Consider the following 25,374-nt stretch of genomic DNA (forward strand, 5'->3'; position numbering starts at 1 on the left):
TGCAAGTAATGAAAAAATTGTGTATTTAAGTCTCTCGTCCTGTAAGAGTAAGAATAGGCTCTCGGCCTCGCAACAACCCTGAATTGGATAAGTGGAAAAAGATGGATGGAAAGATGATTTAATAGTTTTTAATGCTCGTTTGCAGCTCCTTATTTCCGTTCTTTACACGAAACTGCTCCAGTCAAAAGACATTTTAATAGTACAGAAATAATTGCTTACAAAACTTATCACAAATAAGGAAGAATCGATCAAAACACAAGGGAGAGAGAACACCGTAAACTAGGGCTGAACGATTATGGAAAATAATCTAATTGCGATTTTTTGCCCCAATATTGCGATTGCGATGCGATATGCGATTATTTTTTAAGGTCTTTGTCTTCTGTATTATTAAACAAAGACAAGCAATACATCATATAGTATGGCCAATACTATATTACATTAATTTTAAACTGTTCTTTCCTGGAAGACAGACCTCTGTTATGATGACATGAGGTGATGCATGAATTGATGACTGACATTTTTATTTAACTTCTTCAATCACAACAGTATATTTGAACATACACAATAGTTTATTTTTAGCTTACAAACATCTGAGCATAAAGTGCTGACAAGGAACCCTGGTGTAAACATTAAAATGAAAGTCAGTACAATGTGCAGATTGCAGAAATATACATAAACAAAATCAGTGGCTTTACCACACTCAGTTTTTCGACATCTGTGAACTACTAGACAGTCATTCAATTAAAAAATAATATTAAATAAATAAAACTAATAAATAAAAAATACACACATCTTACTGATCTCTGCAGTCAGTAACATTACACATAAAGTGCAAACATAATAGCAATTGTATAAACACACACACAAACACGCCTTTAAAATTTAAAGGCGTGAAATTGGACGGTCTAGTTCTGATTAGCGTCACCGCTGTCTCGGTGGAGTTTAATAAACTCGGCCGTCTGCTTCTTGCTATCTAAAATATAACCAGACACTGGCGTAAATTCTCGTCCGTCTCATACTTCTGTTTAATAAGTTTTCTGTTTGACGTTTAGTCAGCTGTGTGAAAACCAAGGAGGAACCCACCCGGGGGATTAATAAAGTTTTATTTTATCTAATCTAATAACTTTAATCTCAGCCAAACCGATTTACTCACGAACAAACAAAACACTGAAAAAAGCCCAACAATAACATTTTTAGGTTGTCTAAGTGACTTATATATTACGTTTAACCCGAGCAGCGAAACTCCGCGGTGATCTGAAAATGATGTGCCGGGAGTTGTGCCGTTCTCGGCCGCATCAGTAACCCTCGAGCTCCCGGCTAGCTGTCGAGCTGGTGGGTAGCAGACGCCTCTGAAAACGTCGAAGCACTTTTGCAAATATGGGATATCTTGATAAACCGAGCAGATATTTGATGTTTACACAACTACTTTCTCGCCTGAAAATATGTTAAAAGTTTATTTTGTGACCCAGAAAGATTAGTATGAGTAATTTTAAAACTTAGTAGCGGCCGCCATTGCTGGAAACTGGAGTTTGGCTGGGCCGCGCTATGACTTCTGGGATATGGTAGGCCACGAAGGACACACCCGACCCATCCTTCAAATTCGGGGAAAAGGAGGACGCATTTGTCGGCTACATTCGGAGGAGTCTACGAATTTGGACAGCCTTCGGCGCGTCGCTGTGACGTAATCGGTCTACAAATGCGGCCTCAGGAGGATGCAGCCCATGAATTTGGACATGTCCAGAGTATAATCGCAGCCTTTGCGGTTAGAAAATTGCACTTGATCATGTCGCGATATTATCGCAAATGCGATATATCGTTCAGCCCTACCGTAAACCAATCACACAGTGGACAGTGGTAACTTAAAGGATGCAAAGCTATTTAAAAAAACAGCTGAAGGGAAAAGTTGGTGCAGATTTAGGAATGCTAGCTTCTCCACCCTCTCTGGGTTTGTATACATGAAGGTGAGCCTCCACAGTGAATCAATATTTGGTATGAAAAACAGAGTTCACAGAGGTTAATAAGGTTAATCAAAGAAGCCTCTGACAGAAGCCTCTGTCAGTGCGCCCCAGGGTGGCTGTGGCTACAATGTAGCTTGCCATCACCAGTGTGTGAATGTGTGTGTGAATGGGTGGATGACTGGATATGTAAAGCGCTTTGGGGTCCTTAGGGACTAGTAAAGCGCTATATAAATACAGGCCATTTACCATTTAAGTAATAATCAGTGGAAAAATGTGCCGTTAGAGGCGTGATTCACACTTCAGACTAAGCCTTATTCAATGTTTACTGATCCAACTTTCTTCTGATTGGCTGTCCCTCACAACCAGCTTTAAAAGGCAGAGGAGACGTCCATATTAGGGCTATCCCCTCTGTGACATCGTACATCGCCAGTATAAATAAATAAATGCAAACTTTATTTGTCACATACACAGTGCAACATTGTGAACATGCAGTGAAATGCTTGTGTCCTGAACTGCGGACAGGCTGCAGACATAGCCGCGCAGCTCCAGGGCTGGTTTTTAGCATGGGGGGTCTTACGACTACGCTATCCAGCTGCTGCAGTAGTTAAAAAAACTGTGTGAAACGAAGCTTTTCAAGCTGTCTGGTGGCTGAATGTCTGGCTTGTACATACACTGACCTCATGATTATTAGTCATGTTTAATATGAGCATCCAGCACTGGATTAATATGACAGAACAAGCAAAAAAGGCTCACTTTAAACTCTGGTGCGTTGGGTTCTTCTGAACTTCTTTTAGCATTTTATGGACCAAAAATGAACTAATAAGAAACATTGCATGTTAGTGAATAGTTGAAATAATAAAAGATATTCATTGCATATAAAAATCTACATGCATTTTTCAGGTGTTATGAAAATATTCTTTCTTTTTACTCATATCAGATTTTGTGTTGACTTGAAGTTAAACTGATGTAATTCCTGTAAGACAGACTGTTATCTGATGCTGGCTGATTACTCTGCGTCTGTTTTGTGTCCGTCCAGCTTGGCAGCGGCTCAGCGAATGAACGAGGAGCATGCTCTGATCGCTGCGTATGTGAATCGCCTCCAGGGCAGCCCGCGGTGAGAAGGGAGGGAGGGGTGGTTACGTAAAGGAGTCAGGGAGGCAGTAAGGAGGAGGGCACCGTGCTGCACAGTTTAGCTGAAGCCAAGTGTAATACTGTAGTTTGCTATAGTTCTTATGAAGAGAGAAATCTGCAGCTACAGAATAACCTGTTAAATTAATGTGTTACTTCTTAGCTTTTAATTCAGTTTGTTTTCCTGTAATAATGATGATTTCCATTTGCCCAGGTTTTGTAATAACTTTTCTAATCTACAATAAAATCCTGTTTTGGATTTTTTTTTTTTTTTTTTTTTTTTTTTAATACTGCAATACAAGAAAATTACAGTTATGACTGCCTTACATTGGAAACAACACACAGATACATTTTTAAAATATCAATACAATACAATTTTATTTATATAGCACATTTAAAACCAAAGGCAGATCAAAGTGCTTCACAATAATGCAATAAGTCATTGTTATAAAACATTAACAAAGTACAAAAACAAGCATTAGTACTAATCCTAACAGGTGAGAAGCACTAATTAAACCAGGAGTGTGGGCTAAATAAAATAGATATCGGGCCTCAGTTCAGAGATGGGGTCAATTCAAAATATAGAATATTATCTAGGAGAATCAGGAATAATGCAGAAGTGTTTAATATCGGCCTAATATTTCCGTTAAAGGACAATTAGCAGTCTTGGAAGTGTGTCTCTGGCATTATAAAATACAGACCAAATAAAATTATGAAGTAATTCATTTATTTTTTAAATTCAGAAACCAGAAGGAGCAAAAGCTTCCTTCTTCCTGTAGTCTTCTGTTTTAGCTCTGAGGATTTTTTTCAACACAAGAAAAACATTGCCTGCTTTAAAATAAATAATCTGACACACACGCACACGGCAAATGGTTAAGTGTTGAGTGCTCATTCATACATTAACCTGCTAACAGTGTTATGAAAAATATTAAATTGCTTTTACATGTTTACAAAATAAGGTGAGACACCACAGGCAGAAAAAGCTATTTTATGTACTGTTATGCAAATATATGCTTGTTTAATGATATAATGCATCAGCAAACTATAATATAAAACCTGATCTGGGAGCTATCTTAATTTAACCCAGCAGAAAGCAGTTAATTAAAAAAGGTCCTCATATGCGGACACTAGGTTTATTTTACAGTACAACCAATAAAATGCTTGTTTAACAAAGTATAAAACACTTTATAGAGCAGAATGATGTATATGGTGCTAAAAAGCCAAAATGTCCCCACATCAGGATGTACAGTCTTGGTGTAAGTAATCACCTGGGGACGTTTACTGGTGATACTTATTAGTTAAAAATTTGCCCCGTTAATTGTGCTTCCTCCAATGCTTACTGAAAAATTGGGTGTCCTCACCCTCTGAGCCATGCTTAGCTACAAACTCTGTAGTTTTTTTCCTGTCTGTGTTCAGAGCATTTCATTCTTACACAGATGGTGAAAAGAGGTGTTTTCCTAAAAGTATTTTCTGAGAGATAAAGAGATGCAGAGAGACACAGATTTTACCACATTTATGTACTTAAATGGGTTATTTCTGAAAACTTAAAAGTGATCATATTTACCTGCATTAAATTCATGCGTCATGCTCTTTGCTGGTTTAAATACAGTTTTACACTAGACTCAGTAAATTAGAGAGTTCCTGTGTTTCAGTGTTGACAGCCCCAGCAGGCAAGACGACGAGCACAAACTGATCGCTCGCTACACCACACGACTGGCAGAGACCGAAGGCACAGGAGTGAGTCGAGCGCATCTCCTCTAAGCCTTTAACTTTAATAGTGCATATGCATGCATATGCTCCGACTACACGGGGATCTTGTTCTGGTTTGTACATGAAACCCATCAACCGTTTGCTTGTGTTTTAGGTGATCCCGACGCGGAGCATCAACTTTGACGCGAACAAACAGAAGAGGGAGCTCATTGCTCAGCTGGAGTCTAAAAACAGGTAGAAATATGTGAACAGGAGCGAGGTGGAGAATTTAACTTGTTGGGGGGGGGGAAAACTTTTGAGCTTACGGTCTCATAAAATATACAAATAAAAAAAGATGTAATTATTTAAAGATATAAGGTTAATATATGAGAGCGAAATCAATAAAAAGTGACAGAAAGAAGCTGAATGGTTTGTGGTCGTATATTTGATTAACCGTTACCAAGTAATTACTTTAAAGGGGGCATGATCAGTTTTTACAGTTTGTTCTTTCACAATAAAAGCACTGTTTGTGTGAACATCTGTGGTCTGGCTGTTAGCTTGTTTGTTTTTTACTCTCTAAATTAAACTTGTGCATCATTCCAAAAAAAGATTCCTCTAAAGCCTGCTGAAGTTCGCCATCTTGCCCCGCTTATTTACAGGCTGTTCATTCCTAAAATACTGTGGTATCAGGCTTCAGCTGACCCGTGTGATTTTCATTTCCCAGAGAGATCTTGGCAGAGATCAAACGTCTCCGTGCAGAGCATGACGCAGCGTGCCAGACCAGCCCGGAGAAGAGCAGCACCAACCCGACTCTGCTGGCCGAGCTCCGTCTGCTCAGGTGAACGCAGTTCCTTTGAGACCTGCTGTTTCTGTACAGAAAATATACATATAATAGTTAAAATGTACATCTTTTAACTTTGTCAGTCACACCCACAGAAAATATGTTTCACAAACAATCGCTTTTTCGCTCGCTGCGCTATAGTTTCCGGATTTTGCCACACCGCCGCGGTCAGAATTGGCGAGAAAACTTGCCGTGTTGCTCTGTGGCGCAGAGGGAGAGTTCTTTATGGCAGATGGTACCAACAGATGGTGGAGTTCACAAAAACACCAAAGAAGGAATCCCTTCCAACGCACTTATTGCGGTTTTCAGTAAAAACAAGTCCTTCAAGCAGAGGAGAGGAACTTGAAAGTGATGGAAACTGCCTGGCTTTGACGTAAACGATAACATTTCTGCCCTGAGAGATGTTAGTCAGGCATTTTTTCCAGCATGTTATGGAAATTTAAATATGTAATAATAATAATAATAATAATAGTAATAGATTGCATATAGATGTAGCGCTTATCGTGAACCTTACAATTCCATTATTCATTCACTCTCACATTCACACACTGGTGGAGGCAGCTACAGTTGCAGCCACAGCTGCCCTGGGGCAGACTGACAGAAGAGAGGCTGTCATATCGTGCCATCGGCCCCTCTGGCCAACACCAGTAGGCGATAGGTGAAGTGTCTTGCCCAAGGACACAACGACCGAGACAGACAGAGCAGGGGATTGAACCAGCAACCTTCCGGTTACAAGATGAGTTTCCAAACCCCCTGAACCACGGTCGAATATTTTAAAAGTGTATATTTTAAAGTGTGAAACAGAGCTGTTATATTAGATTTTTAGTTTTTATTCCAGTTTTCACGCTAACATACCTGATAAAACAGCCACATGGCGGCAGTAGAGTAAACATTTTTCAGATTCAGCACGTAAGAGCCCATCTTTTCTATTTTGTTTCTGTTTGTCTGGAGTTTTCTACTTCCTCCTGGTGGCCATGATTCCAAATGAGGTAAAATCTCTCCAAATTTAAAATAGTATGAGGTAGTCTTGCAGTGAAGTTAACATAGTGCTTTTTCTAGTGTTTCCTCTTACTGAAAACCTGCATTCTTTCTGATGGCCAATTTTTCAGAATTCTCCATCTTCTTTCGTAATCTTTTTTCCAGTTCGGGTCACAGGGAGCTGGAGGCTATTCCAGCTGTTACAGGATGAGATTAGGGTTAAAAAAAAGAAGAAGAAAATGTCACCCAGTGCAAAGTGAATCTGCCAGCAATTTTCCCTCTTGCCCTTGGTCTGGTTTTATGAGTCACTAGTTTCCAGTCTTACTGAATGCACCGTGGTGATCATTCTGTAAATTATGGTATCCGTTAGTCAAAAAGGAGGGTAAGGTAGGGCACGCTTTAGACTGTCGCAGGGTCCTCCGGTTCAGTCACAACCACCCCTTGTTCATAATGACAGCGGTGAAAATGCTCTTCAGGACAGGACTTAATGAATAAATGGTTGACCACACCAGCTATGTCCAACTAGAGTTAATTTGGTACCCATCTTCATGTCTTAACAAGCCTGTAATCAGTAATATTACTGTCTTCGTAATCTCTTTCGTGTTTCCGCTACAGACTCAGAGCTAGATATTGTTACTGGAGAAAACTGCTAAGCTATATCTTAAATAATACAGATAAAGTGGCGTTTCTGAGGTTGTTGGCGAACTTGTTGGCTAGCTTGCGGGTAAAGCGTTACTCTGGGATAACAATAAAACAAAACTCTATTTACTGAATGAGTCAGACTCTTGTTTTCATTTGTTTATTTACTCATTTATCTTGCCACGTGAAGGGAAGCCAGGAAAGAAAGACGAGCTCTGCTTTCGCTTTAATGTCTCATCCAGACCGCATACTGTTTGGTGGGAAAAGATTGTGAATGTTAAACTCTATGCCTGCTGTTAAAGCTTTGTTTCCAGAAAGCCCTGCTGCTGCAGAGCATTTTATCAGTATTTTGAGTGCACTTTTGTGTATATATTCATCTTAATTTGAAGTCCTCAAACAGACTTGGTGTTTCTCTCCCTGCCATCTTACAAAACATTGAGGATTTCTGACTAAAAGTTCACGTAATCTAGCTGTTTTTTTCCCTGGAAAGGCTCTCCTACATGCTCTTCAATAACATCTCTCCTCTCTTATTCATCTATTTATTAACCTCATCACACAGCTGCTTCTGCAGATTGTTTTAGCACTTCAGGACTGTGAATCTAATCTCTTGTTTTTCTTCCATGTTGCATTTCTGATCTTCTCCACATTTTGGGACTTAAATCTATTTTTACTCCAGCTCCTGTCTTCAGCAAGCCTTTGTAATGTGTGTGTGTGTGTGTGTGTGTGTGTGTGTGTGTGTGTGTGTGTGTGTGTGTGTGTGTGTGTGTTCCAGACAGAGGAAAGACGAACTGGAGCAGAGGATGTCGTCGCTGCAGGAGAGCAGGAGGGAGCTGATGGTGCAGCTGGAAGGACTGATGAAGCTGCTCAAGGTGACACACACACACACACACACACACACACACACACACACACACACACACACACACACTGATTTAAATCTCCAGCAGTTTGTATTTTCTCACACTAGAGGGCAAAGCCTCCCTTGCTCCTCACACCCCCCTCTTTCTGTCCTTGCAGTAACAAGCCTCATTTTCCCCTCTGTTTCTTCCTCTATGACTTTTCTGGCTCTCATTGTGTCTGACCTCTTGTTTTCCATTCTTCTTTTCCGCCCTCTTTGTTTTCCGGCTGCCCATGTTGTGGTCCCTGTAGGATGAGGAACAGCGACAGGCAGTAAGTCCATACCTTTTTGTTGGAAACACTGAAGTAACTGTGGGATTCAGTCCTTATTAGTCACCTGAAATATCACATGCAATCAAAAAGTCAAATCAAAAACAGGCCTGTACATGATTTAAATGTGGCTGATCGCGCCTTCAGAGCGCTCTCCATGTGCATCACTGCAGTTATTTTTCTGGCGATCCCTGTCACGATGCTTCCGCCACACAAACCCAGTCTTTAAACTTTAAAGTCATTTCGGGGTAGAGGAAAAAAAATCACGGAAAGTAGGGCAGGAGGTGAGCAAAGATTGAAAACCTCTTCACGACAGAAAAGAAACCAAAACACTCCCTTTTCCTGCACACTTACACAACAATCAGCTGACTTCAGTTCATGTGCAGGGAGGAAAATAGCTGAGCGGATGAGCGGCGATTTGGACGTTACTTTTATTTTCAGCGCATAAAAAGGCCCAGAGCGTCATGGTAAAGTGCAAACTACAATCACACCAGAAACAACAGCCGCTAAGGTGACTCATGACTCTTTGCAAGCACTTGCACAGGCAACATGCTAACACAAAGCAAGTGAACAACTCTGGAAACACAGTGACGTTAGAGTGAGTGTGTTTGTGATGACTCCAGTCAAGCAAAGCCTGGTTTTTAACCTGAACCATCCATTTCTAAGTGTGCCTGTTTTTGTAATACTCTGGTCTCGTTTTCATCCTCGTCGTTTAAGTTAATAATTAACTTCTTCTATTTTATGCCACTTATAGGCAATCTACGTCCTAACTTACGACGTACCTGGAAACTCTGTTTAATCCTATGCCATAACCTGACCTTCCCCCCCATGAGAAATTTTACTATATTTTGGGTCGACGCCACCTCATGCCATTCAAATGACTTGAATGGTGCGGAAGGTTGTGATGTAGGGTTAAAACTGGTTTCCGGTTAGAACGTAGATTTACCGCAGAAGTCTAAATCAAGCTTAAGCAGGTCACCTGGGACGTGCCTGGAGGCATCCTGTTCAGATGCCCAAGCCATGTCAGCTGGTTCTAGTAATTAATTGTTATCCAAACTAAAAGGTTAAGTTAGATAAGTCCACACACTGGACGTATATTCAAGCAAAATGCAAAAGGTGTGATCTTGTAATCTAAAACCTTCTCGAAGTAACATTAACCAGCTCTGATAACTCCTCTCATCTTGTAGGCGCAGGCAGCCGGCTCTTCTCACTCCTCTCCCTCTCGGCCGAGCCCGTCAGCCGTCCGCTCTGTAGGTGCTGTACCCTCCCAGGCACACATGTATCCTCCTCAGGACTCCCTCGCTGGGGTGGGAGGTGATGTACAAGAGGCTTTTGCTCAAGGTAGGACTCATTTCTCTCCCACATGGCAACCTTAAAAAAAAAAAAAAAAGTGAATTGTTTCCCGTTTTATTTTGAAGGTTTATGTCTTATGTCAGTGTTTCTAGTTTCACTTCCTCTGTCTTGTTAGGTAAAATTTCTCCCGGCTGTGTTCCCACCTGTTCGTCATTCCTTGATGTGTATTTATAGTGTGTGTCCTCCAGTGTTCAGCGTCGTGTCGTACCCTCAGATTTGCCTGTGTGTTTCCGGTCTCAGCTTTCATTGTTCGGTTTATGCTTTTGTTCTTTGCCAGCAAGAAAGCTGTGGTTTCTCCTCCTGCCCGCACACAGAGCCCTGACAATTTTGTCTCTAGTATTGTTTAGTTTTGGTATTTTTATTTTTATTTTTTATAAGAATTAGTCTTTCCTGTTCCTCTGTTGGTGTTTGTGTTAGGATTTACATCTGTATTCTGTTACTTTGGAGGTTTGCTTTCTCTCGAGTCCTGTGTCCACTGATTGTCTTCACCTGTGTCTTGTTATCTCATTGAGGTTGTTCCTACTCAGCTCTTTGTGCATAAATAGTTCGGTCTGCCTGTTTGTCCTCGTCAAATCTTTTTTTAACCTTCTGTCTTTGTGTCCTTCCCTATAACGAGAAGGGATATGCCCCGCATATGGACGTAGAAATTACTTCCATTTGTCGGCAGATCAAACTGAAATTGGTTTGACTGATTGATCAGGCATTCTTGGTGTGTGTTCGGTGTCCTGACTGCTGCAATTCCAGCAGTGTGAAAGAGACTCGGCAGCAAGTCAGAATCCTCAATAAAGGCATTTTATACATTTTCTCATTCATCAAATAAATACACGCACTTTGCCGTCACAATGCCACACACAGTTTGCACTTTATTCACTAATTATGCAAAACTATAAGTCGGTTAATTTTCAGAAGAAATTAACTGAGCATAAGACAAATAAGGATTATTTTGAGCTGTGAATTATGCAAAGCTGTTGTAGTAGAGACTAAGAATAAAAGTGCAAAGACGAAAATGAGCTTAACAGGTTCCTCATTACCTAAAAATTGGAGGAAAAACATTTAAATCTCTTGTATTTAAGCACACCAGCATCACAAATCTCAAACTGGCCTCAAAGTGCTTTTTCACACGTCTGCTCTGCTCGCATTTCAGCCCCTTTTTATTCTTTTCCATCATCATTTAAACAGCTCTTTTCATTCACACCAGATTATATGCTGCTGCCACAGCGAGACAGAGTAACAGCACAAATAATCAGGGAACAACAAAACTGTCTAATTACTGTAAATACAAGTGCTGGATAAAATAATGATTGTTTTCTTTGCTCCAGGCCCGAGGAGAAACCTGAGAAACGACCTCCTGGTTGCAGCCGACTCCATCACCAACACCGTGTCCTCGTTGGTCAAAGAGCTTCACTCAGGTTCACACAAACAGAAACGCACTCCTTTTGTTGTAGTTTTGCGTGCAAAGCTGTTAAACATGGACAAGAAATTAGATTTTTAAAACCAAGTCTTCACATTTTTCTACAATAACGTCACTTTTTACTGTCTCCTCTGAGCAGATGACAGTCGGGAAGAGGAGGAGAGATTGCTGAATGGGAAGGAAAGAGGTACAGTATTGTTACCTACATTTTTTTTTTAATTGCATTTATGCTGTTTTGAATCGCTTAATTGGCTAACAAAACCTGTATATATGTTAAGTGCAATTACTGAAGGAATCATACAGCTAAATTGACTGATTTAATTATTTCTACTTGATTCAAAATGTTCTTTTTATATTTGGTTATATTATTTTTAAAGTGTTCTCAATATCCTGAAAAGGTATGATTATAATAACAGTATTTAACCAGGGATTATTCTTGCAAAAGTTGATAAAAATGTAGGTTTTCAAGTCTTCAGAAGCTTTCCTTGTTGTTTTTGTAGCACCACGAGACCCAGGGTGGTCATTATGTTGTGGGATTTATGTGGCGTCTGTTTGTGTAGTGCTTCGGATATGCATGGCGAGTGCCTGTGGCAGTTAAACCAGCATAAAATGCTTCGGAGTTGCATGTTTCCTACAAAAAGCCAAGAACACGTAGGCCGATGTTGAGTGAGGCAGAATGCTGATTGGTTGAAAAGTTGGCTTGAATAGTAAAGTTTGGAGTTCTTATCTTTATGAAGATCTTATCACAAAGCAGTCACGCCTTGGTCCCTGTGACTGTAATGACCCGCGCCTTGATCTACTATGAAGATCTTATCTACACGAAGCTTCTTAAGTTATAAAGACTGATGGAGACTGATGTGACTTATCCGGATACATTCAAAAACAGTGTTTTTGTCTGAAAACGGTCCGCATCTACACTATCGTTTTCAGTCGTTTCAGCTCAGTTGTTCATGCACACTGGAACGACTGAAGCACTTAGGTTCCTGTATTGCGCATGCGTGAAACGTAATATTCTTCGACCTGCGTTGTTTCTGTCTGCCGTTTATTTACTTTACGACTCTTTGAAACTAAAATCAAAATTTTAGTGGCTCATGGTGCTGTTACGCCTGTACGAGCCACAGAAAGAAGAATAGAACTAGAATTACTAGAATAGAATCTAGTTTTTAAAAAATCCTTCTATAAAAATCATGATTTATACTTGCTCTACAGCTCCTTAGAGACCCATTCATTCTGTACTATCTTAAAGTTCAAACAGTGGGAGTTCCCTGCAGGGGCTGAACTTGAACAACCAACTTGAGCACATAAATCTTCGATCCACTTATTTCTGACACTGCCCCCTGGTGATTGTATACAGGCATAGCATGCAAACGTGGGCCTGCATAGCTCTCTTCCTTTGGGGCCTGTATTCATGCTGGTAACCTCACATAAATCCCAGCGGTGCTTTTACATAACTCCAATCCGAACAATTTTAACAAGCCACAAAACTGAAAACACATGCTTGTCTGGAAAAAGGCCTTTAATCTGCAGTAATGCATCGTATTTTATCATCTGCTCATATGGTTTGTATAGAAAATCAGAGTAGCTGTGTTTTACAGTTGAGTTAAGTGGAAGGAAAAGGGCGATATTTCCTTCTGAAACGTGCCTGGAAATTGGATGTAATAAAGGATTATGTGTATTTATTTGCACAACTGTTAAACGGGTGCAAACAGCTGATCTGTGCAGAGGAAAGGAAATTTTGTTGAAAAATGTTACCAAGATAATTTAATCATGATATAGTAGTGCAGCACTATTATGTCTTCTAGTGAAATACAGCCAGCATTAGCAATTCCAGATATAAGATAGTAAGCTCTGCTCTGTTTCTCGACTTTTTCTGATGATGATAGAGCCAAATCTGATTTGTGGATCGCATCGCTGTCTCTCTGCTTACACTTTAAATCCGCTCGTGCTCGCAGCTTTTCCTGTTCGCCTTCTCCTCTCCAGGTGCGCTCGCCTGCACCGTAGCAAGCTTCGTTAGCATGCCGTCTCATTAGCCATGCTTTATGGAGCCCCTCCTCTTTATGAGGGGACCGCCTGCGGAGGAGAAGTGGCGAAACTACTTCCTGGTCTCGGCCTGAGCGCTCGTTAGAGTACTAACCTGTGATAATAATCCAAACCCCCCCTCCCCTACAGACAGACGAACAGGAGGCCACAGTTAAGTCTTGGAGGATAAATAAAACTACTGCATTAGAGCTGCCTACAATAGAGTTTTTGTCTCTGGAGTTAATTTGTGTGGCACCTGCTAAGTAAGGGCTTCTTTTATGTTTCTGTGCTAGGAGCTGCTCTGCTTCTTATTACAGGTTCTGGCAGGAACCTTTAGCACTTGTTTTAGCCTCAGACTGCTCTGCTGTGCACTAATGAATTGTTCTCTCTCTCTCTTTCTCTGTGTGTTTAGCAAGTTAAAATGCTGACAGGACACAATGTTAAAAGTAAGTATTTTCATGCATTTCCTCTTATTAATTGCATGATAATCAGAACTACTCTAGAGCAGAAGAACAGGGCTGTGTAGGCAGTTTTTCAAACTCAGTCCGGCGTCCTCTAAAAAAGGAAATGTAAGGAAAGGCAAGAAAGATGCTGCGTTCATGTTTTATGGGGGAAAACGGGTTGATTTGATGACTCAATCGAGCTGTTTATGTGTTTGAACTTGTTTGCACAGGCCTCCAAATGGCTTGTTTCTGGTTCCTCGCGGTCAGCTTTGTGAGGTTTTTAATTTTGCTTCATGCAGAAGCAATCAAAGAGGCAAACACACCCCAGTGTTCGACAGGAAGGTGCCGCTTCAGAAAACAAATCAAGCAGTTCTGAGGAAAAACCTTGTGTGCGGCAAACAAAATCCTGCTACAGGAGCAGTTTTGGTTTTCAAATCTTATTTTTAGTTCATGTTCAGCTGTTAACTAAAAGAAGCGACACAAATCAAGGTTATTGCATTTGAAATTAGGTCACAGATTTTTTTTTGTTTTAAACAAAATCATATTTTTTTTTTTTATCCAATGAGATTTTTTTTGTGTGTGTCTGAATCATAAATCATCTAATTTCATAGTAACAAACAACAGCTTAAGGATATGTTTTATTCTAGGAATCCATTTTTTAAGTTTGGGGTTTAACAAATTAAAAATGGTGCCTTGGTGGCTTTTAGGCTAAATTAAGTAAAGTTTGGTACTCTGTTCTCCTTCCAAGAGTCAAATGACAAGATTGCATTAACATAAAAAATACCTGTTGTGTATAAACTGAAAATGAACAAAACAGCTGCTCAGCTGGATATGGTTGACACTTACTGTAGGTGCCCTTCTTGTCATATTACCTGATTTTCATGCTCGACATCATGCTTGCGAGGTTTGGAGCGTGCATTTGTGAGCCATCAAAATTTACGCACACATTTGTAAACCTTTGTGAGACTAGTTACACACGATCACACAACAGGAGTTTATTCCTGACCCAAGTCTGCATGTTGACGCACACCAACGAATGGTTTAGCAGATTGTAATTGGTTAACATAAACAGATGAATCACGGCCGAACAGATTAAAGAGCATAAAGTGATAACGTGTGTCAGCGCTTTACCGTTCCTACATGCCTCGGTAACTTTTCATTGGTTGGCCTGTCCCTCAGGTGGAGTCATGTTTCATCACGGCCAAAGAAGACTGACTGAGTACATCTTCAGATATTCGTTTTTAGCCGACGGGGAGGGGAAGAGCTCCTCTTCCCAATCAACCAATCACGATGCTGGACACCAAACGGCCGCTGGGTCACTACTGATGTATAGATGTGATTCTGTGTGCGTCTGTTCACTGTGATTTTACTTTGTTTTGATTTGATCACGCATAGCTAAATGAGGAATCTGAAACCTGCTGATCTGTACTGTAGCATGTGTGTGCGCTCAGCATTTTTCTTTTTTTTTTCTTTTTTAAGCCACGAGTAAGGTTCGAGTAAGTGAGAAGAAAGATGTTTGTAAAGGTGTAAAGAGCATGAAGGCTTCAGGATGAGGAAGGAGATAAAGCATGTAACATATGAGGTGGAGGAAGAGGAGAAGTCAAAGACTAGAGGCGAGCTGTAAAGTTTTAAGATTTGGCACTGTGTGCTTAGTATTTATTGCTTTAATTTGTTGAGGTTTTTGCCATTTATTCTTCCGGTTTGATTGTTTTTGTGTGTACGAGTGTCGTCGGGTCCTGCTGAGACGATAAGCTTTAATGGGATGTCTACTGCTGCGTCAAGTCCGGCAGAGTGGAGAGTTAAAGTCCTGGTGTCTAAAAACACAGGCTGTATGTAGAAGATGGGCATCGTGTCACAACTTTCTTCCATTGTACAAAATCTAGAAAATATTGTGGAAAAGTGGAAAATCTTCAGCTTATGGCTTTCTAGTTCAGCATTATTTGCGGCTGCTCTCTCTGCTCTGTCTAGATGGCTGAAAAGTTCCAACTTCACAGCAGAAATAAGCATGTTTACAGCCTCTTTTATTCTCTATAGCAACCATACCCATTTAAGACAGCTGTACATGGGGTACCATTTCAATAAAGCACCTACTTGAACTATATTGAGCCTTTCAGTTTGGTGTTATTGGGGGCATTTTTATGCACTGATAACCTTGCTTGCTGTGCTGTTAACTGTGCTAAAAGCCTGTGCAAAGAAACCTGTGCTCCAGCTTTAGCAAGTGAAGTTCTAGTATTCTAAATAGCAGGTATGAGTCTTTAAATTGCCCCCGTACAGTCTGTGGATACAGTGCACCATCTCATCTGAATATGGTGACTTCTAGCTCCAAAAAAATGAAGATGAAGATGGCTCAAATGCAAAAAAACACAAGGCTTAAGAACCGCTTCCGTGTCTCTGAACTGATTTGCTGCCTGATCTTGATCACAAATCAAATCCCTCAGAGACTGCTGCATGTTGTCCATCTTTCTATACAGTCTGTATGTGAAACCTGCCGGTAATGATAACAGCTCAGGGTGTTCAGGCCTCCCTGTGTATCCTGGTACTGCAGTGTGTGTAACTTCAACAGGGTCAATTTTACTAAAGAGTAGCAAAGTTGGAAATACTTACACCCACCAAATGAACAGTTAAACATCATATCAACAGTTTTGAGCAGTTTTGCTGGACTTTTCTGTAGCTTTTTGCTTTTCCGTGTGAAAATCTGAATACTTTCACATCATCAAGATGAAGTCTGCCTCTTATGAAGGGTTATAAGTGCTTTGATTTAAGTCAGAAAGTTTGAGAAGACATATATGCTCTGACTGAACCACACAGGAAACTGTTTTTACTTTAACTTTACTTCAAACCAAAGACATCAGAAGGGATTTATTTAAAATATTCAAAACAATCCAATCCTTTGCTACTTTTTACTGCCTTTTAGAGCTTCCTCCAAAATGCAGGGGATTTGCAGGAGTCGAACTTCTCTGCCCATCAACCCCAAAAATTATGTCTGTATTCAAATCCAAAGAGATTTTATTTTATCCGCAGCATGTTTTTAAACACCTGTACAGGTTGTTGGTTTGCTCTCTTTACTGTTTTGTACGTTTTCAGATCGGTTTCCCTCCCTTTCATCAGCCCTCCAGGTTGTTTGACTGACTTACTGCGACTGGGATTATCACTTTTCGAGTCTGCCAAATGATTGACTGACTGTGTGAGTGAGTTAATAAATACATGAGCTCACGTTTCGTTGCGTGTATGTGTGTGTGAGAAAGTAAGTAAGTGAGTGAGAGAAATTGAGTGCGACAGGTCAGGCGCGTCCTGACATGAAGCTGTAAACACCTTCAGCTCTGCGCCTGCTGGAGCTGATGGTGTGAGTGATAAGTGTGCATCTGTGTTTGATCTGCAATAAATAGTATTTAACATCAAACTAGGAGTTTCTTTGGTCTCTGTGTGCGCTGGTCTTGATCTCTGGAGGACGAGCAAGGCTCCAAAGTGTATATATAATTACCTCTTCCATGATCTCAGCCCTCGATTCCCCTTCTGGTCTTCTATGCAGCGCAGTTTGGCCAAACAAACATATCTAATGTAATAAATCTGTAAAACAAGCTGGAGACCGCAGTCCGCTGTATTCTTGGAAAGTGATCCATTTGTAAAATTCCTTGACTTCCCTCATCTGGTTTGCAGCTTTTCTAAATCCTGTGGATATTGCAGCAACTCACTGAGAACCACCAGAAAAATAAACTATAGGCCAGAGAAACCTGAGAAGTGAGGTGTATGGAGAAGAGTGTTTTTAATCATTCACATGAAGTTCTGGGTCATTAGGAAAACAAAGGCATCATCTATTTTAGACTAGATGACCCAGTAACCTAAAAAATATACACACCAATTTAGGATTTCAGGGCAAAATAAAATGGAGAAGAATATTCCGATCTTTGGTTTATCCAGAAGCACTGCAAAAATTCTTTAATATAGTATTTTAATATATTTTGTGCATGCGTTGGATGAGGAGACCAGCAGACATCAATAATAATCGATATCAAGTCAGATATAGAATTAGAAAGAGACGTTTAGGTGGAGGTGGGTTAGAAAACTAGGTGTAAATTAAGCAGACTTTATTAATGCCATATTGGGGAAATGCAGACATCACAGCAGCACAAGTGTCAAAAAAACGTGAATTAGAATTAAATGAGAAAAATGAATAAATAAAAAACATAGTGTACAAATACAAAAACCAAAAAACCTATAAAAGAGTCATTTGTACTTTACAAACAGTTGCGATATACAGCCCTGTGGGGATGCTGAAGCATGTAAAATATTTACTCTAAAACTATGTTAATCTGACTCTTGCTGCATTATGCTGTTGCTATAAAAATAAAAGCTCCTTTAGCTCCCTGAAAAAAACCTTTACATTTAACTGAATACTATGAAGGCCACAGGCTGAAAGTAATAAAGCTGTTCTTTACACTACAAGTGTTGTTGGAGCATCAACCTCTTCAGATGCTTTAGATGCTGATAACATTAAAATATTCTGTTAAACAAGCCCAGTATTTGGAGTCTTACTGAAGTAAATGTGTTGCAAGTAGAAGGAACTCTTATTAAAGGGGCTTTAAAGAGTGCCATATTTATCCTGTTACTGGACTGGTTTATGTGTCAACATTTATCAGGCAATAACCCCAGATTAGATCTAAAATCAAACTAGCTTCCATTTACATTTATAGGAAAATGAGAAATCGTACACCTTCCTCTCTTGAGAACAGGAAGGCTGCGCAGAGGGTAATTAACACTGCCTGAGAAATCACTGGTTGCCCTCTGCCACCGCTGGAGGCCATCGCCAGCTCCTCCTGTCTCATGAAAACCAGGGCCATCACAGGTGACCCCTCCCACCTCGCCCACCACCTGTTTGACCTGCTGCCCTCTGGTTGTCGCCTCAGGTCAATCAGGTCCCACACCTCCAGACTCACTAACAGCTTCTTCCCCTGGGCCATTTGGACTGTCAACAAACACTACCCCTACCAAAAAAAAAAGAGTTTTTTGGCAATTATTTCATGGTTCAGGCTTCACAGGATTAACAGAACAATTAAATATCAACCTAACATGTGCACGCATTTAAATAATCTAGCAATTTGTCTCTATTCTTGCTTAATTTTGACATTTTGATGCCAAATTTGAATACCCAAAGAGGCAAAACATCCAGACGCTTCCCTGTGAAATGTAATGGAGTAGACGTCTGTAATAAAAGTTAATTAATATTTAAATTGAGTCAAAGCTGAGTAAAAGTTACTCTCTTACTACTTTGGCTCTCAAACGTCAGCCATTTAAAGAATGACACGAATGTGAGGGCAGCACAATAAGAGCTGCAGTCTGACCAAAAGAGTCCAACATTTCCTCCAAAAGGATCACACACACACACACACACACACACACACACACACACACACACACACACACACACACAAGGTTCTGTAAGTACACCCACTGCTTTTATGTTTAAACTCTCCCTGATTTAGTGTCCTCATCAGTAACGATCAGCAGCTCACACTTTTCCCAGGAGCTTCCCTCAGAGGTCATGACTCTGTGGAGCGTATGCAGGGGGGGTTTAAACTATAGACTGAATACAGCTCATTGAGACTGTCTGTTGTTGGTGACCTCACTGACTGCTATAAATAACCCCCCCCCATCCAGTAGTACACCGCCTCATACACTCACAGACACCCAGAGCTGTTGTGACCCTGTGTGGTATAAAGATCAGTTTAGCCTCTTCTTCCCAGAGGTCAAACTGGGATTAAAGTCCTGTCGGGAATCAAAATCAATTTCTTTTCATGTTTATAATAAAATAAAAGTCTCCTGCATCTGACAGTTTATCAATGAATGAGCTTACTAAATATGTAGGTCACTTATCAGGGAAAAACAATCAAATATTTGCTTATTTGAACACATTATATACGGATAAAAATGCTCTGTAGTTTAGCTATCAGAGGTCTCCCTGTTGCTTTTTTATGACAGCATATGGACTGAATAAAAAAACAGTTTAGTGTGAAGATGATGAAAATATTTGTTTATTCCAATTTAGTTTTTAAAACATGAATTTATGCTTTGATTTCAGATGTGATGAATATTGCATTTTGACATTTTTGCAAAAGTTGAAATTGTGTCAATTTAAAATATAATCTACAGCATAATCAGGTCAAAAACTGAACATTTTCATTTGATATTGTGCAGTTTTATTTATAAGTGGATCGAAAACACCTTTTTAGAAGTTAAAGATTCTCAGTGGACAGGGATGTAAAACATTCGGAATAAATTGTTTATCGTGCTTTCGCTTGTAGCTCCATTAATAAACACCTGAGATCACAACAAAAAGGTTAGACAAAAAAGTAAAACTTCCCAGTATCAGTTGTGTTAACAGCTTCATTATCTTGGGCTGGTGATCTAATATTGCTTCTTTTATTCAGAGAAAATGACGCTGCTGTGTTATTTCTAAACTGGAGTTTTGTTATCCACTTTATCAGGTTGTTCTAAAAAAAACAACAAACAAACAAACAAACAAACAAACCCTGAAATACCTTCAGCTGATCCAAAATGATGAGGCAAGAGTGCTGACAGGCATCAGATATCCTTCTTCTCACATATAAAGTCCTGATAAATCAAACCCCATCACATGTTCAAGCCTTCCTATTGTCCTAATAGAGCACTTCACTGTCAGGCTGCAGACTGGTGGTTACTAGAGTTTCTCAAAGCAGAGCTTTCAGCTATCAGGCCCCTCTTATGTCAAACCAGCTTCAGGATTTGGATTTACCCTTAAGACTAAAATTCAAAATGTTGTTTTTGATAAGTTTAGAGTTAGAGCTGGATATGGTGAGTCTGAAACACCCCTCAGTTACAATGACGTGAAAACAAAAGCTTTTCACAAAACAATCTGAAGACCCATGACAAACTAAGTACCCCCTCTTCCTTTAAGAGGGTAAATAGCTACCAGGTGCTGCTAATCAAACTCTCTTGATTAATTGATCCTCTGCACGTCTCTAAAGGCTGACATTTGATCTGTTTTCTGGTCCAGTCAGGTTTGTGTTAACTCCACAATCCTCCCAGGATGTGGATGTCCCAGCAAATTCACAGCTACCCTCAGAGAAACTGCAAAAAACCCCAAAGAGCTACGTCTCAGACTCTATAGGCCTGAGATAGCATGTTCAATGTTAAAGATCTTGACAGTACAATTAGAAAAAGGGTTGCCAGGAGAAGTTTGCAAAGTTGCCTCTGAACAAACAGCAGGACTCCTGGAACAATGGGCCTCATTTACTAATAATTCTGTGGAAACATTTTTGCCCTGCACAAAAAATGACTTTGCACTCAAAGATTTATGAAATGTGCATGCTGACCTATTTTTTCCCTCGCTGTCACACATAAGTTAGTAAATCAGAATCATTCTGAACCAACAGTCTTGTGCAGTCATACAATTTGCGTACTCGCTGCATACTGCCCCGTCCCCTCTCTATATAAGGACTACCTCCAGGTGAAGCAGAGAAAGTGGTGAAATGCAAGAAAAAGAAGAGTTCAGCGTTCCAAGGAGAAGCCAGAAGAGGCACAGCTTTCCAAAGCAAAGTGTTTTCACGGGAGTGACGACCATTTAATAAATGACCACATAAATAAAAACTCTAAAATTACAGGAGACACAGACTGTGAAAACAAAGGTTTGAGACGGATTAACAGATTACAAGAAAACTAGTGGAGGCCAGAACCATGTGATCTGTCAACCTCCATGATGATACTGTAAGTGGCATCAAGGAATGATAAAAGTCTTTTTTAATGAAAGAAGAGTTCAGTCATTCAGGAGGGGCTGAGATTAAATCTACAATCATACCAGACATGTCCTGCTGGGAGGAGTTGCTCCAGGACATGCTGGAGAGATTGTATCTATCTGCTAGCCTGGGAATGTCAAGGTGTTCCCCCAGATAAGCTGGAGAAGCTGGCTGGGGAGAGCCAGGTCTGGGCTGCTCTGCTTAAGCTGCTGCCCTGCGACCCAGCCCTCGATAATTGGAAGATTAAGTAGTGTAGTTTAAAGCCTATGCTTTTCTATTTAGTATGTTATTTTCTTTAAATGCATTCTATTATAATTAGGAGTGTTTGTGGCTTACTGTAGTTTGGAAAACTCTAAATCATGACTAAAAGCCAATATTAAAAAGAATTACATTTGATTTAGTTATTATTGTTATTATTATTAGCAGTATTATAGTCGGCCTATTTCTTTAAAGACCTGTCATTTATTCGTACACATGGCCAGAGAGACTTATATTAGTTCCTAAAGTACGAACAAATTCAAGTAAAATTGTTCTCGATAAATCACAGATTTGGTCATCTGTGCAGCAGCTAAGGTTTGGTCCCAAGTGAGTCATGCAACAGGACAATGAACGCAAGCACAGCAGCTAATCTGCAACAGAATGGCTGAAAAAGAAAAGAATCAAGGTGTTGCAGTAGCCCAGACAAAGTCCAGACCTCAATGTGATTGAAATGCTGTGGCAGGACCTTAAGAGAGGTATGCATAAACGAATGCCTGCAAGGGCTGCATGCAGACACAACAACCTTCATCAGGAGTACAGGAAAGCTTTTATTTTGTCCAGCAGCAAAATGCAAGGACAAGAAGGTCACAAATCACTTTAGGTTCATGATAAAACCTGCAAAACGAATGTAGAATATAATATTTACTTAATCAAATCTTGTGATTCTTTTGGAGTAGGCTGATATTTTTAACAGCTGGGGCAAACTGAAAATGTTGAGGTGAGAGCGCTGAGATTATCATTTCTAAGGGAATCCTTTCACACGCTCCTCAGTCCAATCCAGCTGTTATTTTGTAAATAGGACAAAAATTACACCACCTGTCAGAGCAGGAATTCTTCCCGCTAATTCCAAACTTTTTCTCCATTTGCAGAGCACATGAGCGAGCAGGTTTCAACGTGTTGCATCAGGCTGAACTTCACCTGTTGAGAAAGCAGTGACACCAGAAGAAAGTAACATGCCAAACAAGAAACAAGTCGGTGTGGGTGCTGCAGGTGAAGATAGGCAGCCAAGAGAAAGGTACAGCAGCTCACTGTGAAGCCGTCTCACCCAAGAAAACAACATTTTTTCTCCAATATAGTTCTCCCAAATCACAAAGGGGATCAGAAGCATCATGAGGTGATTAGAGAGGTAAGAAATAAGCATTTTTTTTTAGATTTTTCTGCACATAGCTTTGTTTTTACATGAAGTACCGTAACACAAGTCCTCAAGCAGAAGTAACCCCTTCTACACTGCCTCCCTCCAAAACTACAAGTCCCTTCACGTTCCTGCCCCACAGCATCTCTTTGACCTCCTTAATCTCTGCTCCCCCTCCTGAAATCTTCAGTCCTTGTGTGTTTTTTGTCCTCTCCTGGCTGCAGACTTCAGGGGATCTGATGCTGCAGACCTCTAAAAAAAATCCCTCAAACCCATAATAACTTAAATCATTGCTCAAAACACACATTTTCAGACATTTTTTACCCTCTAGCCATTCTGTTAGATTACATTAGCGTCAATCCAGCTTAATAAAAATGGTTGGTGGGTAATACTATAAGAGTACAGCAGTAAATGAACAGGGGAAAAAAGAAAAATAAGGAAATATTAAATCAACATAAAATCAATTTAATAAAAATAAAGAAAAATCCCATTGGAATTGTGCCAGGGAGGACACACAGCTCTTAAACAGTACAAAAAAAACATGTAAATGCTAGAAAAGTGGACCCACGTGTATAATGAATAGTGTGCAGTGGATACAGAGTGTATCCCATGCATCCACTATAAAAATGATAGTGAAAAAACGGCAAATTCATATTTTTACGCATTACCTAATTAAATCTTACGCTAAAGAACTCAGTCCTACATTTCAGGTTATTTTTAATGAATCCTTGCAAATACAACACGTTCCCTCTCTTTGGGAAGAAACTGTCGTGGTTCCTGTCTCTAAATCTAGTCGTCCAGAAGTTCTAAACGACTTCAGGCCTGTTGCCTGAGCTGTGATAAACGTCTTTGAAAAAAACCATCAGAAGTGTGATTATGGAAGAGACTGAACAACAGCTGGATCCAATGTAATTTGCATATAGGCCCAACAGAGGAGTGGAAGATTCGCTTTTGACTTAATTAAATCTGATTCTTAAACATGTAGAGAGTAAAGGGACTTTTGCATCGATTTTTCTTTTTCTTTTAATACAATACAGCCCCATATTTTAACTAAAATACTTTTAGAACAGTTTGAAATCAGGAAAAACCTGGTGGGCTGAATTTTAAATTTTTTAACTGACAGGTCACAAAGAGTGAGAATAAATGGGATTCTGTCTGACCCAGTGTTCTCCTCAAGGGTGTGTCTTATTGCCCTTATTACTCATTCTCTACACAAGCACGTGTCAGAGCAGATATGAAAACAGGGTCATTATTAAATATGCAGATGACTATGCTATTGTCAGCTTACTGAAAGAGGGTGAAACTAGCCACGGTCCACTGATTGATGACTTTGTTCAGTGGTGTGAGGAGTCTTATCTCCAATTGAACATATCTAAAACAAAATATTTGGTTAGTGATTGTAGTAAACAACAAAACGGGCACGGAGTCACTTTTATTAAAGGTCAGAAAATAGAGCAATCATATAAATATCTTGGGACCATAATCAATGAAAAACTGAACTTGGATGAGAATTGCAAATCGGTCTGTAAACAGGGTCATCAGCATCTTTTCTGCCTCAGGAAACTTGCTCATTTCCTGATTGACCAGAAATGTGTAACTTTGTTTTAACGTTCTTTTATTGAGTCTGTTTTATCTTTTTGTTTGGTGGCATGGTTCGGTCAGACCTTTGTCACAGAAAAAAACTCACTGAATCAGATAGTGAGATGGTCCAGTCGTATGACAGGTGAGTCACAGTCCCGTTTAGCCTCCCTGTACTCTAAATAGGTACAACAGATGGCTTTATCAATGCTTAAAAATGGTTCCCATCCTCTACGGGGTGAATTTCAGCTTCTTTCCTTAGGACGGAGGTTTCTAGTTTAAAGATGCAGGACAAAGCATTATAAAAATATAGCAAATTTACCTATGGGTATAAATAAAGTAACATTAACCTTAACCTTTTATACCAGGTATTATAAATCTGTTAAACAAACCCAGGTGATACGATGTAGTATGATACAGTAGTGTCACTTGCACACAGCAGATAGTGTGACTACACATTCTTGTTATTAGTTTCTGTAATTGTGATGCCTTTATTGTTGTGAGTATTTTTCACGGACAGGCACAAATTGCATTTTAAAGCCAAGACTGCTTCTATAAACATCGTAGCAAAAATGCACCAATTTTGATGTCTATGATGTAGAGCTACAGAAAGAACCATCTTTGCCTTATGTTGATTCTTTTTACTCGCACTTTGAAACCAGGCTCATCTTCTACATGTTATTCCTTCTGTGTTAAAACACTTTTATAACAGAAATTTTATCCCATGTTTCCTCCTGTGTATATAGAAATATGCATTTTATTAAAATTCATACTTATTAAGTTTCCTCCTGTATTGTATCACCTTTTTACAGTATTTAACTGCATTTTATTTTGACCTTTAATTATTAATATAAATTGTTCAATTTATTTCAGCTCACTGTTTTATATTAGGCTATTATATTGCACTTTATTGATTTTTTATTGGACTTTTTCCTCTTTAGTTGAGCTCCAGTCTGTTGGATAATATTTAACTTTAGTCATAATTTTTTTTTAGCTTGTCTACTGGAAATA

The 25,374-nt window shown here is 39.7% G+C and overlaps 1 protein-coding gene across 7 annotated transcripts in view; it reads left to right on the forward strand.

Annotated features, from left to right (window-relative positions):
- LOC113037141 (dystrobrevin beta-like) overlaps nt 1–15,727 on the forward strand; it is a 43,638-nt gene extending 27,911 nt beyond the window's left edge. For 5 of the 7 annotated variants that reach the window (XM_026193881.2, XM_026193878.2, XM_026193877.2 and 2 more), the window contains 11 exons: nt 2,995–3,072; nt 4,739–4,823; nt 4,951–5,030; nt 5,500–5,613; nt 8,006–8,102; nt 8,383–8,403; nt 9,588–9,741; nt 11,073–11,162; nt 11,304–11,351; nt 13,596–13,629; nt 14,806–15,727. In XM_026193881.2, the coding sequence (XP_026049666.1) occupies nt 2,995–3,072; nt 4,739–4,823; nt 4,951–5,030; nt 5,500–5,613; nt 8,006–8,102; nt 8,383–8,403; nt 9,588–9,741; nt 11,073–11,162; nt 11,304–11,351; nt 13,596–13,603 (775 nt within the window). In that variant the 3' untranslated portion in view covers nt 13,604–13,629; nt 14,806–15,727. The remainder of the gene's footprint in view (nt 1–2,994; nt 3,073–4,738; nt 4,824–4,950; nt 5,031–5,499; nt 5,614–8,005; nt 8,103–8,382; nt 8,404–9,587; nt 9,742–11,072; nt 11,163–11,303; nt 11,352–13,595; nt 13,630–14,805) is intronic. The other 2 variants (XM_080290264.1, XM_026193882.2) reach the window with 2 other exon arrangements.
- The last annotated feature ends 9,647 nt before the right edge of the window (nt 15,728–25,374 follow it).

The sequence above is a fragment of the Astatotilapia calliptera genome, chromosome 15 (assembly GCF_964374335.1).
Source record: "Astatotilapia calliptera chromosome 15, fAstCal68.1, whole genome shotgun sequence".
Classification (NCBI taxonomy): Eukaryota; Metazoa; Chordata; class Actinopteri; order Cichliformes; family Cichlidae; genus Astatotilapia; species Astatotilapia calliptera.